This window comes from Chrysochloris asiatica, unplaced genomic scaffold (assembly GCF_000296735.1).
Source record: "Chrysochloris asiatica unplaced genomic scaffold, ChrAsi1.0 scaffold00048, whole genome shotgun sequence".
NCBI lineage: Eukaryota > Metazoa > Chordata > Mammalia > Afrosoricida > Chrysochloridae > Chrysochloris > Chrysochloris asiatica.
The window spans coordinates 11,220,308-11,239,139 of NW_006408566.1; the positions used below are offsets into that span (position 1 = coordinate 11,220,308).

Genomic DNA, 18,832 nt, shown 5'->3' on the forward strand with positions numbered 1-18,832 from the left:
TGGTAGAGGATTCTTGGTTGGCAGTTCTTTTTTCTTTCAGGGTTCTATATACGTCTCCCCATTGCCTTCTTGCCTGCATAGTTTCTGCTGAGAGATCCAAGCTTAATCTGATTTGCTTGCCTTTGTTTGTAACAATTCTCTTTTCCCTAGCTGCTTTCAGGATTCTGTTCTTATCTTTGATTTTGGAGAGCTTGATTATTTTATGTATTGGTGATTTTCTTTTGGGGTCTCTATTTCCTGGGGTTTGTTGAGCTTCTTGAATGCTAATCTTTTCACTTTTCAGGATTTTAGGGAAATTTTCTTCCAGCAGCTCTTCAACTATCTCCTCTGTGAACTTGTGTGATTCTTCCTGTTCTGGGATGCTGATAATCCTTAAATTATTCCTCTTCATGTTGTCCAACATGAATCTTTGACTTTCTTCAGTTTTTAAAATCATTTTTTCTGCTTGCTCTTTATCTTAGTAGTATTGAGAGATTTGTCTTCCAGCTCACTAGTTCTGGCTTCCGTTTTTTCAATCCTACTCCTTTGCCCTTTCAGTGCATTGTCCATTTCTGATATTCTATTATTAATCATTTAGACCTCTTACTATAGATTCTGAATTGTTTCCAGTGCTGTATCTATCTTATTTGATTGTTGCTGTAGCACTTTCCTGACGTCTTACTTTTCTCAACTCCTCTGTAAAGTGTTTTGATACATTTCATTATCATTTTTCTGAATTCTCTCTCAGACATTTCCAAAGCCTTCCCTCTTTCCAATATGAAGTCTAGGTCTACCTCTGGGTCATTTGTCTCAGTCATCTTATCTTTTTTCTGGACATGTCCAGAGATAGTCATCTGTTTCTTGGGCATATTCAGTAGTTATCTATGACCTTAATACTTAGATGAGTGTATGTTTTGTATTTTATTATGCTTTCTGATCGCTACCAGGAAGATGTGTTCAGGACATTGGGTTCCCTTTTCACCCTTCTTATTACTCAACTCAGGGTATGTTCACAGGTATAGGCTGCCTACCTGGTGTAGGGCAGCTGGCATTGGCTCTTGCCTGGATGGTTTTTGTCAGGATTTTATAGGGTTTGATAGTAGCTTGACTATATGACCACAATTGCAGTCTCTTCTTGGGTAATATAGGGAGAGAAAGAGCCCCCTAAAGGTAAAGTGTGGACTAAAAAACAAAACAGCAACAGAAAAAAAGACAAATTGGATACTGTAGTCTATAATTGCAGAAAAGAGAGAAGAGGGGGAAAAAATCTGTAACCAAATATGAAAATGACTTTAATGTTGCTCTCTCAGCTTCCTACCTTCAAGGCCACCTGAAAAAAATGCACAATGCCACTGTTTGTCGTTATGACATAACTCAGGATTTAACTTTTGGCCTGTTTCCTTTTTAGTCTATGTCTCTCCTGCTCCACAAACCCTGTTCAGGCCTCTTTCCTAGTGATAAACAGTTCAGGGGCAACTGTGGCCATTTTGCAGTGCTATTGGATTTTAAGTGGAAACTGTTCCTTTAAATTTTGAGCAGATCTGTGTGCATGCATAGTAGAAGCCTTCAGGGGTGAGGAGATGTCCACTCACTCAGACACCCCGTCTAATCACCAGAATGGAGATGCACAGACAGTGAGAGACCAATGAACAGACACAAAAATAAAATTAAATTAAAGAGAATATCCACACCACTATCTCTGAGGACCCGTCAGGCATCAGTCTACAATGGCTCTGATCCTGACCCCCACTCCATATTGCCCAAGATGGTTGTTCCTGTAGCCGCTGAGGCCAGAGGATCCATAAACACTGGATTTCCTACTTTCACTACAAATTCCCCTAGGTGTAAGCCTTCAAACTTGCTAAATATTCCTTTACTTGTGGTTCAGTGTTCTGGGACCATTCTGAGCCTGCTTCATCCAGTATTCTGTGTTATTGCTGAAGAAGATCTGCACTACACTTCTCCCTGACCTATCACCCTCCACGTGGTTTGTAATGGCTGAATTTTTAAAAAACAAAACAAAAACAGATCACCAGAGATTGGAACCATGGCAATGAAACAATATATGATGGAATGAATGTAAAACTAATGTTCTCCCATGTAAACTATCATATAATTCACAATAAAACATTAAAAAACAAAAACAAAAACAAAAAACAGATCACCAGACCATCCTTCTGTATAAATTTGAACTTTTTTTTTAACAGCCAAATATGATAGCCATTTCTACTACCCACTGATATGTATCTAATCAGGGCTGTGACTTGAGTCACATATGTCATTGTATTGGGTACTTACACACACTTTGAAGGACTGATGTTCTCCAAATTTAACAAATGGACAAAACAAAACTCCAAGAAGCTAGAGTTGGCCAAAGATCTTAAACATAAACCAGAATGAAACAAGGCCTGGTCCTGTGTCATACTCACTATCACTGATATGTTTGAACCCATTCTTACAGTAACTGTGCCAATCTATATATGGAGGGTCTTCCACTTATTTTGCTGTTCCTATACTTTAGTTTAGAGGCAGTCGCTCAAACAGAACATGGGAACACTGAATGGTTTAAAATTAAGGAAAATGTTCAACAGGGTTGTATTCTTTCATCATACTTATTCAACCTGTATGCTGAGCGAATAATTCAAGAAGCTGGGTTCTATGAAGAAAAACGTGGCATCGGGATTGTAGGGAAGACTCATTAACAACCTGTGATATGCAGATGATACAACCTTGCTTGCTGAAAGTAAAGAAGACTTAAAACATTTACTGAAGAAGATAAAAGAGCACAGCCTGCAGTATGGATTGCATTCAATGTAAAAGAAAACAAAAATACTCACCACTGGACCAATAAACAACATTCTTATCAACAGAGAAAAGACTGAAGTTGTCAAGGAATTCATTCTACTTGGATCAACTATTAACACTCATGGAAGCAGCAGTGAAGAAATCAAGCAACATATTGCATTAGGCAAGTCTACTGCACAAGACCTTTTGAAAGTGTTGAAGAGCAAAGGTGTCAGCTTGAGGACTAAGGTGTGCCTGACTCAAGCCATGGTATTTTCAATAACCTCATATGCACACGAAAGCTGGACAGTGAATAAGGAAGATCATAGAAGAATTGATGCTTTTGAGTTATGGTGTTGGAGGAGAATATTGAAAGTACCATGGGTTGCCAAAAGAACCAACAGATCCCAATGGCAGTAGGTTTCGGTATACTTTACCAACCACGATATCCCTGTCCAGAGATAGTTTCCTCCTGATAACATGTCCAAAGTAACTGACACAAAATCTTTCCATCCTTACTTGTAAGGAACATTCTGGCTGTACTTCTTCCAAGACAGATTTGTTCATTCTTCTGGCAGTCCTTAGTATATCAAGTATGCTTCACCAATACCATTATTCAAATGCATCATTTTTCTTGGGTCTTCCTTCTTCTATGTATACATATGAAGTGATTGAAAATACTATCCTTTGGGTCAGGTACACCTTAGTCTTCCAGATTACATTTTTTGCTTTTTAACACTTTAAAGAAGGTCTTTTGCAGCAGATTTGTCCAATGTAATAAATTGCTCATTTTATTGTTGCTTCAATGTGTATTGATTTAGGATCTAAGTAAAATTCAATTATTGATGATTTCAGTCTTTTCTCTATTTATCATGATATTGCTTATTGGTCCAGTGGTAAGGAGTTTGTTTTCTTTATGCTCAGTGTAATCTATACTGAAGGCCGGTGTCTTTGATCCTCATCAGTAAGGTTACCTTCCAGCATGCAAGGTTATATCATCAGTATATCACAGATTGCTAAATAGTCTTCCTTAAATCCTGATGCCCTGTTAAAAGGCCAGCTTTTAGGACTTTTTTGTTCAGTATACATCCTGAGTGAATATAATGAAAGGATAAAAACCTGACACACCTTTCCTGATTTTAAACCATTCAGTATTCTCTTGTCCGTTAGAATAACTGCCTCTTGGTCTATGTATAAGTTCCTTATGAGCACAATTAGGTGTTTTGGAATTCCCATTCTTCACAGTGTTATACATAATTTGTTATGATCCACAAAGTCAAATGCCTGTGTGTAGTCAATAAATACAGACGTATCATTCTGGCATTCTCTACTTTTAGTCAAGATCTACCTGATATCAGAAACTATATCCCTCATTTAATTCCATCTTCTGAATCCAGCTTGAAGTTTTGGTAGTTTCCTATCCATGAACTGTTGCAACTTTTGGAATTATTTTCAGGAATACTTTACTTGCATGTGATATAAATGATATTATTTAATAATGACTGCATTATTCATTGTATTATCTTTCTTTGAAATGAGCATGCGTATGAATCTGTTGCAGTCAGTTGGCTAGGTATCTCTCTTCTAAATGTCTTGGCATAGACAAGTGAGCATCTCCAGTGCTTAATTAGTTTGTTGGAACATTGCAATTGGTATTCCATCAATTCCTGAAGCATGATGATACATGAAGGGGACTGTAACCATGGCAATGATACGCTATATGACAGGATGAATGTAAAACAAATATTCTTCCATGTAAACTATCACATAATTCACAATAAAACATGAAAAAAAAAAACCTTTATGAATATCAGAAAAACATTGTAATGGTTACAGTTCTTTATCTGCCAGGATTTCCAGAGGTTTAGCAGTTGGGAATATACTTGTTCCCATGGTGATGAAACCTAATACTGGCATACTATGATGAGTGGCTATGAGGAGCCAATCAACTGAGGGGATGCTTACTTGGGGCTATGGCCTGCTCCTAGTATAATGAACACTTGAGAAAGACTCTCTCTCATCTTCTGGAGAACTGTGGTATTACAATTGTAAGCCATTTCCTTGATAATAAACTTCTCTCTCTCTCTCTCTCTCTCTCTCTCTCTCTCTCTCTCTATATATATATATACATACATACATACATACATTAAAAAAAAAAAAAGACTGCCAGCTTGCAAGCAAAGACCTTTTCTGTGAAGTTGATTCCCACTCACAGCGCCCCTACAGGGAAGAGTAGAGTTGCTCCAGAGGGTTCCTGAGACTGTAAATCTTTACAGGATCGCACTGCCTCATCTTTCTCCCATGGAGTAGATGGTGGATTCAAACTGCCAACCTTTTGGTTAGCAGCCAAGCACTTAACACCTGTGTTACCAATGTTCCTTTTCAAGGTGTAAGCAGGGGTGGACCAAAGTCACAGGCCCAGGACTAGAAAGGCCCTTGATCTCCATCCACAAATCCCTGGAAGCATCTTGAGGCTAAATTCTTAAGTCACTTCTGAAGTGGCACACAAGGCCACTCCCTCAGTAGGCAGATTTTACTATGAACTAAAAGACAGGCCAGCAATGAAGAAGGTGGCCTGGGAGAGTCAAGAAACTCTCTGCTGTTTCCTGAATACTTATGAGTCCAAAAATGTGCCTCGTCTTAGCCAGAAATTGTTAAAAATGGTACCTAGGGGACAAGAAATCTGCATCCCATGATGCGGTTGTTGTTAAGTGTCATTGAGTCGATTCTGACCCATAGCGATCCTGTACAGGGTTTCTAAGGAGCAGCTGGTGAGCTTGAACCGCCGGCCTTGCAGTTTAAATGGCTTTGCATTCTGGTGCATTAACCCACAGCACCACATCTCTACCTCTATTCAATAATACAAAAGGGGACTTCAAAATGTTAATGGAAAAAATGAAACTGAAAGATGATCGAATTTTTCCACAAACTTTTTGAAGACCTCCTCATATTTTACTTAACTCATTATATAAAAATGTTATCATTTCAACATCTGATCTGTATAAAACTTATTAATAAGGTATTTCATATACTTTAAAGTAAACCTTTGAAATAGTGTTTTTTTACTTGCATTTCTTTTGAGAGTCCTGGTACGGTGCTGTAAGATTAGCACAGGACCGTTAACTATAATGTCGTGGTTTAAACCCAGCAACTATTCCTTGGAAATTTTATATAGACTCGCTATGAGTTGGAACAGACTCAACAGCACATAATAACAACAAACATCTCATTTTAGACTGGCCACATATCAAGCTTTCAATAGTCACATACTAGATTGCAGAGCACTAGAGTCTCATAATGGGTAAGGTAGCCAGAACAATATTGGGAACTCTTTTTCAAAGGTGAGGACACTGAGATCCAGAGTGAATAGGTCATTGAGTTGGTGGCAGAGCTATGATTAAAAGTTAGATTCCTTGGGAGGTACTCTTTCCCTGGATCTCACTACCCTCCTGGAAGAAGAAAATTGAACAAGAGAAGTAAGCCTACAAGCACGTGTGTGGAGGAGTCTCTCGGCGGTGCAGTTAATTCACTAGACTGGTAATTGAAAGGCTGGAGAATTGAGTCTAATACAGGTGCCATGATCAATCACAAATATTATATGTAAAATGTCAATAATAGGTCCACACACGGAAAGAAACATTTTTGTGATATTTACCAGGGATGGGAGAGATGGGTGGGGAGGAAGAACCACTAATCCGATTGTTGTTAAGAGCTATTGAGTCAGTTCCGATTCATCACAACCCTGTATAGTGTTTCCAAGGAGCAGCTGGTGAGTTTGAACCACTGACCCTGTAGTTCAAACAGACTTTACAGTCCAGTGCTTATCCTACACCACCACACCAAGATTCTATAATACACCAGTATTAATTATGATGAAGGGAAAGGCTATATGGGGAAATTAGTACAATATGACCAAGGTAAAGGAAAACAATGAGAAGTATGCAAGAATAAAGGGCAACTACAATAAATGTTGGACTTCTGGTGTGAGTTAATGTGCTGGACTGTAAAGTCGGTTTGAACCACAAGGTCAGAGGTTCAAACTCACCAGCCACTACTCAGAAACCTTATACAGGGTCACAACGAACTCAACAGCACTTAACAACAACAACAATAAATGTTGGACTCCTCATATGACACTGTAGGATAAGCACTGGACTGCGAACCACAAGGTTGACAGTTCAAACCTATCAGCTACTCCTTGAAAACCCTGTACAGGGTCACTATGAGTAGGAATGGACTCAATGGCACTTAATAACAACACAATAAATGTTATAACATAAACAATCCTGAAACAAGAATTATAGCAAACACTAGTATGTATGTAGATACACATATAAATATACATAGTAAATATGTGAAACTCAAGGAAGCCATTAGTCCAGAGGACTAACGGCTCCCATGAACCACAGCCTCTTCTAACCTGAGACCAGAGAACAAGATGATGCCTACCTACCACTATGGCCTCTCTAACCAGGACAATAGTTAATCCTAGTTAGGATGGATAAAAATGTAGAACAAAGCTCAAATGATTTTTTTTTTTTTTAAAGCCACACTTACTGGTCTAAAAGAAACCAGAGGAATCCCAAAGTTGCTCCAAGACAACTGTCTAACTTGAAACTCAAGACAATCCCAGAGGCCATCTCTCAGCTAAATAATAGATCTATAAAATAAGCAATAATATAACCTGCTGAACTTCAGCTATCTTATACACGCACCACATGGCTATTCTAGGTATTCCACTAGGCACTTCGCCAACCAGTAACCAGTTTTGAAGATGTAGCATAAGGATGGATAGATACTCATGGCCAGAAACTTTGTTCTTCAACTTTCCAAGTGCCAAGCTGCCCACTATAGCTCGTCCTGATATCGCCTCCTTTACCCAATGCCAGGTCTGCATATATAAAATTAGAATTAGTAGGATGTTCCAAGCTACAGGGAAGTTGTTACCATTTAAGGGTACTATATATTTTCTAAGGTGTCCTGTGATTCAGTGAATTAAGTACTGGATTGCTAAGCACAAAGTTGGTGGTTCAAACTCACCAACTACTCCTAGGAAGAAAGATGAGGCTGTCTGTTCCCATAAAGAGTTACAGTCTCAGAGACCATCTGGGACAGTACTACTCTGTCTCTATAGAGTCTGGGTTGCTATGAGTCCGAATAACCCCATGGAAGTGGGTGAGATAGGACAAATGGAATTATAGCAAGAGGGAATAAGAGGAAACAATCACTAGAGAACCTGGTCAAAGCCCTTGATGGAGAAGCTTTAAGGACGTGGGTGTGCTAAGGGACTGAGTCTCGGATGTATCTGACTATTGTGACTCTGTGAGTAGCTGTCTTTGACAAGACACAGTAGTGTGACCAATAGTTGTGTTTTTTGGTCTTGAAAACAACTTTAAGTGGTAGATACAAATACCCCCAATTCACAAGGAAGCTCAGAGTTGTAAAAACTCTGAAGCACATGTGACTAAGAACCACGTTATACCTTCCCGTACTGTGTATAAAACTCCAACCTGGTAGAGAAAGCCAGCTCCATTTTTAAAAAAGCAAGCCAGGACAAAAATACCCCCAAATCTAGTCTGTCAGCATACAGAAGTATTTGCAGTTGGAAGCAAGCCTCAGTATTTTTTTTTTTAAGTAGTAGACTCCCTCCCTTTCTGCTACCTCCGGGTGCAATTTCCAGTCCCTTCTCCAAAAGAAACATTTGACTTTCTGTAGAGAACCTCTGAGACTTTGTGTGACTGAATATGGAAGAAGGGGAAAGAGGCCCTCCTTACACCACACCCCAACACTCTCAAGGGGAAGTTGAGGTTAGGCCCCTGTAGATCAATTTGTTTTAGGAGGTATTCGGTTCTATAGCATTTGTTTCAGAAATTACCCCCTATGCCCCACCAATAGTAGCTTTCAAAGGCTCTTCCCGGGTGGCCTTGTCTCTTTTAAATTTCATTTCCTGTTGGAAAGGATAAACAGGTAACTGTTTAATGCCACTGGCTGGACCAGTGTGAGGTTGGGGAGCCAGGGTAGGATTCATGGGTAGAAAAGAGCAGCTGAGTGGATAGAAAGGCATTAAGAAAACCAAGTGATGGATTTACTTCAGTGCTTTGCCATATGGGGGAACTCACTCTGCAGGAGGAGGGGATATGAATGCAAGGGAACCAGTGCATTGAGCTGCCATTTTGGATATGGGTCCCATATCGTGGTGCCTGCAGGTCTTGATGGGAATACTGGCACTGCCATTCATCAGCTCTGCCTCTTAGTCAAGTCCTTTAACACCAGGATCCTCAGCTGCCTCACCTGTTCTATCTACTTTATGTTGCTGTGGTTAAGTGCTGCCTAGTCAGTTCTGATTCACAGAAACTCTGCAGAGGGTTTCTGAGGAGTGGCTGGTGAATTTGAACCACCGACCTTATGGTTTAAACAGACGTACATCCAGTGCATTATCCAACAGTACCACACCAGGACTCTGTGCTACCTCACAGGTGACGTGAATTCAAATGATACATTTAACATGCATAGCAAGTACCTGTTATGCAGCAGGTATTCAGAAAGCTATTCACTGTCATAGCTGGGATTTGAAGTAAGCCATTTAACACCATGTTTCCTACATTGTATTACGCAGTAAGAGTAATCAATAGGTAAAACCACCTCTTTCTTCAAAGAGGCAAGAATAAAATAGATCATTTCAATACAGTGTGGTAGGATCTAATCAACATATACAAATGGGCTTCAAAAAGTTCCTGGACAGGCTTGTAGGATATACCCCTTGGTTGGTTGATGATTCATGGCGGCGATTGTAACCATGGCAATGAAATGATATACGATAGGATGAATGTAAAACTAATGTTCTCCCATGTAAACTATCACATAATTCACAATAAAACATTAAAAAAAAAGTGCCTGGAAGTTTTTTGTTATTTTTTTTATGTCCGTGTTTCATAAGCTTTTTTTCAAAGAGACCTGATGTATGGGATGATAAAGTAACTCACAAACAGAATATTTGGAGTCAGAGTTGATGGTCAATTATGTTGATGGAAGGATTTGTTCCTTATCTGCTTCTTCCTCTAGAATGCAAGATTTACCAAGGCAGGAACACACCACTAAGTCCCCTAGGAGTACTGTAGGAGAAAGTGGAGGTGGGGATGTTTCAGATGATGGTTGAAGGAAAGTGAAGAACAGAGGTAAAGTACTCTAGTCAGAGGAAACTGCAAGAGCAAAGGCATAGAGGCCGGGAATAGAATGGCATGTTTAAGAAATTAGAAGCATGTTGTTGAAATAAATGGAGTGCAAACTATGGGGAGGAGGATAGGGTATAAAGAGTCGGGAGAGGTAAGACCATGGAAAACTTAGTTTGGCAAGTGAAGGAGTCTGGCACTTCCGTGGCACTTGTGTGGGTGAATACTCTTAAGGCATGATCTGGACAGGATCTGAAAGTTCTAGCTCAACCCTAACCGATGCCTACTTTACTATCCTGAGAAAGTGCCTATGATTTTGTTGTTTTCGTTACTATCATAGCCCAAAGAAATAACCACATTAACCCAAAAGCAGCTACTACTTTTTATTCTTTAATTAGTTTACCAGATTAGTTAGCCAGGTTAATAATTCTCCCAACAATAATATGAGGTACATAATTGTGTATTATATTACTATCACATTTTACAGATGAGAAAACTAAATCACAGGAAGACTGAATGTCTTGCTCTAAATCGTGCAGTGTACATGTATTTGAGTCAGGAGTCACACCTTGTCACCTTGGCATGAATACACTCTTGTAACTGCCATATCACCCCAAATCTGTCTTCCAGACCATTTCTCTCTTAAGTGATGTGCATCCACTATTTAACCCATTCCATGGATTTTCATTTCTATAACCCAAAATTTGAAGTCTGGAATATCTTTTAAATTATTTGAAGATCTATGTCATTGGTCTTATTATCTGCCCTCCATTGGTTTCCATTCCCTATTTTGCCATGAAACTTTTCAATCAGATGCAGATATCCTCTCAACTTCATCTGTTGTCTTGAGTTTCACGGTATGACTTCTCTGTGCTGACTCTCTTATGGTGGCTTGCCCTTCCCTCTTATATGTACTGTAATTTTCAAAAGTAAACTCAATATCAGGAGGAATTTGTTGTTGTTGTTGTTTTGTGGCTTTGATTTGTTTTTGGTGAAAACCCCAGTTGCCCTGGGGTGTTAAGATATTTTTATGAGTTGGTTTTGGGTTTGTTCTGTCAGGTTCCCATAGTTTAATCAATCCCAGACCAAGTTGTTATGTTATCTTCTTGGTTTGTGGCTAGTGCACCACATGAGGAGAACCAACCCCATACCCACATATAGTGATGGTTCTAATTTTTTTATAGGTGGCTCTTTTCCCATCAGTGGCCTAAGGTAGTTGATAGGCTTCTATACCACATGCTCAGAAGACTTTTCCTTAATTCATGCTTGGGCCAGTCATTTGGAGTTTGTTTCCTGTGGTCTCAAATCTCATTCCCTTAGGATACTGAAACAGCAGCTCCTATGATTACATGTACTTCCTATATTTTCATATGACCTTTTGCTTAATTCCTCTTCACTGCTAATTGCTCAACCACTGAGTGTCTTATTTGTAGTACCTGGGGATTATCACTTTGTGTGTGTCCCCCTGGCAGTAGATTTTTTTTTCCATTTATTTATTGATTCATATTTTTATTTCTACCAGCATCTGTGTTTGAGGGGTGGGGTGGGGGCTGGTCCCATGACAGCTTAATCTATCAAATTGACCAGAAGGCTGTGATTATAGGTTTAGATCTCCAACTCTTCCACTAGACTATGAATGAGTCCATATAAGACATAGCCCTTTGTTTGATTCATGAAATAGATCCTGATGCTTCACATAGTTTCCAAACTAGAGTAAGAATCAATCAGGATTGAATCAATAAGGATCTACAAAGAAATAAATGAACATGTCATCTTCCCATCGTCTCATGCTAAATAGGAATTAAAAAACCATACATGAACTATCTTGTAGGGAAAGATGACACTAAGAATCTTTGAAAACACCCATGTTCTCTGAAGGGCTGTGCTGATCAAAACAGGTTTGCGCAATCTGACAAAATCCTGGGCAAAGGTCTAATTTTTTGTCCACTACTGACACTGCTTTTTTCTTAAAGAGGCAACCACTGACAGTTACAGCACTGGGCTGGTGGAAATTCCAAGCCTGGCAAGTTTAACCGGTGACATTACTGTCTTTATTAGTACATGCTGACGCCATTCTATGGTGATAACCAGAACCTGGTCAGTAATATGTACTGCACAATGACATTTTTTCTGTTAGCTCCATAAGGAGCTGTGATAATTTAAGTCCACATACGAATCGGGCTGTGAACCGTAAGGTCAGCAGTTTGAAACTACCAGCGGTTCCGCGGGAGAAAGATGAGGCGTTCTGCTCCCATAAAGATTAACAGCCTTGGAAACCCTGTACAGGGTGGCTATGAGTCGAAACCGACTCCACGGCACATAACAACAACAACAACAACAATTAATAGCGCCTGGCACAGAGAAAACAATAAGTTAACATTTGTTGTTGTTGTTGTAGGGTTGATTCTGACCCAAAGTGACTCCATGTGACAGGGTAGAACTGCCTCATAGGAAGGTTCCTAGGCTGCAAACTACAGGGACAGACCGCCAGGCCTTTTCTCCAATGGATCCACTCCTGGGCTCAGACTGCCAACTTTTCATTTCATGGTCAGGCTGCTTAACCATTGTGCCATGAGGGCTCCTGAAATTAAAATTTAGTGTCCTTGATTTTTCCCTTCCAATTTTCAATATTCATACATATTTACTGGAAAATCCACTACCATTCAGGCACTGTGCTAGGTGTCAGAATAAAAGGAATTATATGCAGTCCCTGTTTTAATCCCACCTTTGTAAGAAATGCCACATTAAATTTGACAATTGAAAAATTATTCTAAATGGCCTTTGATTTAAAGTGAAAAGATACCTCACCTTCATCCTACCATGCTAGAATTCCTAATACAGTGTAACTAGCGAAATAGCTTAGCCTTTTAGCTTTTCTATAAAATCAAATTATCTCCTCCCAAAGAGGAAAAACAGCGTACAGTGAATATAGTATCAGCAAACAAAAGCAAGCTAATCAGAAAGGTAATTTCTGGCAATGACTTTTGAGCTCTTTTGTCACTACAATCCTGAAATGTAGAATAAAGCCTGAACTACAGTGGACATTTAAAAGTTGGGTGAACATATATGCACACATGTGTAGAGATATAGCCCTTCACTAGACAAAATGCAACTTGACATTCCACTCGTATTTATTAAGAATTTCCTATGAAAAAGAGTTTTTGCTAGATTTTTTGAGAGCTCCCCTAACCAAACCAAACCAAAACAACAAAAAACCAGGGGAGGGCAGGCCAAGGGGGACAGGACAGGATAACTTCTAGGCTGAAAGGTACAATAGACAGGAATATAATTCACCATGTTAAACTGAGAATATATCAAGAGAACAGTGAGAAAGCCTACGGGAGTTCCAAAGAAGGAAAGACCACTTTTTGTTGCGGAACTAGACAAGACTGTGAATAATACAGAATTTACACTTAGTCTTGATGGAAAAGTCTGTTGTGGACTTGTACAATGGCAATCCAAGTGGAAGGAATGGTTTCAACGGTCAGGAAAGTTCAGGGCTTTCAAAAAGTTTGTGAACAAATGGAATTTAAAGATAATGGAAGTTTTCCACAACGTTTTTGAAGCCATCTTGTATAAAAAGGAAATCAAAATTTGACTAACGTGTAAGGTATCTAAAAGGGACTACAGAAAAGGAGATTGAGCAGGGTTGCAGGGGCTTTGAATGTGTCTTGATTTACCATCCCAGGACATGTGATCTTTATAAAGTAGCCAGTTCTTGGCATTTGGTGGGCCTTAATACTCAGCACCAACCCTCAGAGCAGAAACCTGTTCCCCACGTGCACACAGGAAACAGCCATGTGAAGGCACAGACCAATTATAAACATTCCATGTACTCCATCCCGAACCCTGCAAGCACATCAAATGCTCCTTGTAAAAGGTCAGCCGGCACGCAGCTCTGATCGATCCTGGCTCAGGCGGAATCAAATCCCGTAAATAAGATCCAATACATGCAGTGTCAGGAAGGTCAGAAATGACCCTATTCCACATCTTGAAGCATTTTTACCATGTGGAACATTTTAAAGCTAGAAGGAAAAGGAAAGGGCGAAGAAGGGGAAAAAAAGCAAAACAAAACAAAACAAAAAACTCTTCCAGAAATAATAGACTGTCAAGTTATAAAATGTTAAATGAGCACAAAGTAAGCAGGAAATTTATTTTGGCCCCCACTTCCTCTTAGTGATCTAAAAAGCAGCTAATTTCAAAGAAAGCTATACCAGAATTAAAAATGGAGTTTCCCACCTCCCCACCTCTACCTCTCACCACCCCATTGTATACCTTTGTCCAGTTCACTGGAAATGTTCCATGATGAGGTAGGCACTAACTCAACAGTGACAGACAGCTCCGTTTCTGAAATGAAAAACAAGGGAGGGGAGAGAGATAAGGGTAATATTAAATATGGTAACTTATGGGCTGCTACACACATTACAGATTTCAAAGGCTCTCCCTTCTGAGACAGATCTCTGCCATCCCATACTTTATTAAACTGGAATGGCTCTTTTGGGTTTCCAGGCAAACCTTCTACATTATAGATGCCTCCAGACAAGCAATTGGTAGGACAGATTTGAGGGTTGTTTTTTTTCTTTGTAACACTGATCTGGACATTAAAATGAAAATATTTCATTAACAAACATCAAATCTATAGAAATAATCAAACATTACCAAACCAAATGCTTCCTTTCCTTTTTAGGAGATCAGTCTTAGACTAATATTTCAATCACCTTCCCATGAAAAATAGGAACATTGCTTTTGCTGCTTGATTAATTTGTTGTGCTTATGAATCAGTAGAATTTTCATTAATAGATAAACCCACTTCTCTACTTTAAGACCAATGCAAACTTTGAATGTAGCCATCTGTCTGTATGAATTATGTGTATATTAATTTGTCTGTTTTAATGTTAAATTATTAACTAAACTTAAACAAGACTTTTCAAAACGATTATGAATTAAAGAAAATGTGCAAAAATATTCTAAAGCGCATAATACAGTATAAGGATTTAAAAATTTGTCGATAACATATGGTAAACATACAAATAATGTTTTTTCATTGTTTTAGAACATTTAAGCCATCACACCATCCTGCTATTATATTTTAATAGGATTGAACTAATTCCACCCATGCCATGTCTTTTTTCTCCTTCTCTCTCTCTTTCTCACACACACACGGTATTAAAAACAAAACAAAACAAGAAAAAATGGCGGTCATAAGTCTACTCCAATTCATAACAAGCCTGTGTGTGTCAGAGCAGAATTGTACTGCGTAGGATTTTCACTGGCTTATTTTTTGGAAGCAGATCACCTGGACTTTCTTCAGAGATGTGTTTGAGTTGACTTGAACCTCTAAACTTTTAGTTAGCAGTTAGGCACTTTTAACCATCTGCACCACCCAGTATTATAGAATATTAATACTGGACAGAATGTTGGCGAGTCTCGGAAGTGTATGTCTGTATGTGCATCGTTGTCAATTCCTCTCCGACATTCCAGTGAAGACAGCATTAAGCAATGAGAGCCCTCCTAGGTCTGGGATCCTAGTCTTTTCAACATAGTACTCTATGTAACCACTATAAGTGGATGAGTTGGCATGCAAGAAGAACTTTAGTAGGTGGAATATGTTGTTGTTGTTAAGTACTGTCGAGTTGGTTCCAACTACTAGCGGCCCTGTGTAAGGTTTCTGAGGAGCAGCTGGTGAGTATGAACCATCAACCTTTCAGTCCAAACCAATCTTGTGGTCTAGTACTTATCCTATAGTGCCACACCACAGTAAGTGGAAGAAGTGAGATTCAAATTCAGGTCTGATGGTACCACCCACACATCTCAAAGCAATACACGCTGCCTAGTACTCAAGACTTTTTTGTGAGAACTACATTTTTTTTTTCATCTTACCTCTGACTTGACCCTTTCACCTAGATAAACACACTTTCTACATTTCCTTATTTACTAATGGTGACTGCATGCCAAGTGGCCATAGAAGTCACACACCATCATCAATAACTGGCTTTGCTAAGGACAGGATGTTTACCCATTGAGACCTTGCAAAGGGCTACATCTCATTTGTCTAGTGGGTATCCGATCTACCTGCCACACAGCAGACAAAAGGGTTGTTTGGTTAGGCCAGCCCTCCTTGGCTTACCTCTTTCCCTCACCTAGTAGCAAGTGGGAAAGAGAATAGAAAAATCACACATCTCTTTATACACCCTGAACCAAAAACAGAATAGATTCTTTTAAAGAGACCTGAAGTCAGTTGGAAAAACCTTGGTGGCACACTGGTTAAGTACTCAGCAGCTAACTGTAAGGTCATTGGTTTGAACCTATCAGGTATACCTCAGGAGAAATGCAGAAATCTGCTTTCTAAAAGAAAACAGACTTAGAAGCCCTATGGGGCATTCCACTGTTCTATTGGGTCCCTATGAGTCAGAATTGACTTTATGACAATGGGTTTGGTATTTTACTCTTATTTTTCCATTTTTGAAGTCAGTTGGGCAATATGGCAGGGATCATAAAGGACATCTAGATCCAAAATAATAATAATAATAATAATAATTCACTCAAGTAGGCAACACAAAAGCACAGTTGAAGATAGTGTTTCTGGGTAATTTCACCGGGATGAGCAATCTTTATTCCAGGGCCCTCCATATGTGACTCTCTCTGCATCCCACCCTGACCCCCAATTTGCTGCCACCACTTTGGCTTTTTGAATAATGGCCTCTCCTTTGCAGTAGTGTGGATGACTCTGGTTCAGGTGCCTTGCTAAAAGGCTCTACAAGTACTCCAAGACTTCAGGGCGTCTGGGAATTGAAGTATGGCAGGCAGGGTGGCATTTCAGGAGAAGAAAGAAGCAAAGGATGGGGAAGTGGTAGAATTAAGACAGGACTTGACTACATTTACATTCAATATTTTTATAGCTTCATCTTACTGCTACTCAAAGTTAAATGGCCAGAAATATAGGTTTCATTTTACAGCATTCATTTTATAGAAAGTTAGCTGTATGCTATTTGATTTTCCAACGTGAGTGTGAATGGCTGATTGGCTATAATTTGGAACCGATGACAAATGAATGGATTCTTGGCACTGCTAAGAAAGTGAAATTGTTCCCCCATGTGTCCCTAGACGCAAATTATCACTCAGTTCTTGAGCTATGGCAAAGATAATTTCAATTCATAAGTTCATTAAGCAACCGGGCTGATTCTGAGGAATTTTGTTCTCTGCCTTAAGATCCATTTCTTGAGATAGCCATATGTTCAGCTTCTCTGATAAAATGATAATAACAACAGATAAAATATTTTAAAATACGAAGCACCTTGAAAATATTATCTTCCAAGACCACATTAAAAAAAATAATAAATGCTGATTCTTACATGTGAAAAGTTTAATATTAGTCAAAAATGGTGTTTTTTTTTTCACTCCCTGAAAGAAAGGCTAACCTTAGGTGAGAAAAACTGAGCACATCTCAACTTAAGTTCTGCTGACTCCAGGGTCACTTACAGTTTTGGAGCGAGACATCGCCACATCAGTCTTGGCCTTCAAGGAGCTCTACTAATAAGTTCAAATTCTCTCCTGTCCTCCTCACCCTGCAAGAAGATTGGACCTTTCCAGGCAAATTGAAAACCAGACTAGCAGCTTTTCTTTATATAAAATCCATGTGGTAGTAGCAAATTGACATGTACCAATTGAGAGACAACAGAATCTTTAATAAGACCCCTGGTGTACTGTGGGTTAGATGTTCATCTGGTAACCAAAAAGTTCGATGTTCAAACCCACCAGCTTCTCTGCAGGAGAAAGATGAGGCTGTGTGCCCCTGTAAAGGTTTACCATCTGGGAAACCCTACGGAGTAGTTTTACTCTATGAGTCAGAATTGATTAGACACCAGCAAGTTTAGTCTTTCAGTAGAATCTTTATTGAAAATCTACATCTGTATCAAAATTATAATTACTAATTTTGTGATTCCAACTTCAATTTTCTCACCTGCAAACTGAAGACAATGAAGTCATATCAGAGGACTGTTGTTGTCAGGCACAGTCAAGTCAATGTTTGACTCATAGTGACCGAGTCGAACTGCCTTAGTTTCCTAGGATGTAATCTTTACCAAGTCTTTCTTCCATGAAGCTGCCGCGTGGGTTTGAACCACCACTCTTTTGATTAGTAGCTGATCGTTTGACCCTTATGTCAAATTCATTGCTGTCGTGTCCACTTGAACTCATAGAGACTCTATAGGGCAGAGCAGAACTACCCCATAGGATTTCCAAGGTTGTGTTCTTTATGGAAGTACACTGCCACATTTTTCTCCCCAGGAATGACTGGTGGGTTGGAAATATCAACTTTCTGGTTAGCAGTTGAGCGCTTAACTATTGGGCCACCAGGGCTCTGTCAGAGGATTGTTGTTATTGTTAAGTGCTGTTGAGTCAGTTCTGACTCACTGTGACACCTCTATAGGGTTTCCAAGGCTAGACATCATTATGGGAGCAGAAAGACTCATCTTTCTCCTGTGGAGTGACTAGTGAGCTTGAACTGCTGACCTTGTGGTTTGCAGTCCAGTGCTTAGAGCCACTGCGCTTCCATCAGTGTTAGTGTTATGTGTCAGTTGAGTCGGATCTGATACAAAGTGACCCTGTATGGGGTTTCCAAGGAGAGGCTAGTGGTTTGAACCACCAACCTTGAAGCTAGCAGTCTGGTGCTTATCCTATAGTGCCTCACCAGAACTCTGTAATAAGGCATAAATTAGATAGTAGATCAAAGGATTCTACATGGTATCCAGCACAGAAAGACCATGCCTGCCTTCCCATTGGTGGTCTAGTAAGGCAAATGGCAGTAATTCTCCACACAGACACCCTTGGTTAGCCACTCTTCTCTGTTTGAAATAATGCATTTGGCATGCTTTTAGAAAGACTGCATTTCACATGCCTCC

General features: G+C 39.5%; 1 protein-coding gene across 1 annotated transcript in view; it reads right to left on the reverse strand.

The window, feature by feature from the left end:
- ROR1 (receptor tyrosine kinase-like orphan receptor 1) overlaps positions 1-18,832 on the reverse strand; it is a 564,029-nt gene that overhangs the window by 237,369 nt on the left and 307,828 nt on the right. The window contains exon 2 of the mRNA XM_006862461.1: positions 14,208-14,279. Within this exon, the coding sequence (XP_006862523.1) occupies positions 14,208-14,279 (72 nt within the window). The remainder of the gene's footprint in view (positions 1-14,207; positions 14,280-18,832) is intronic.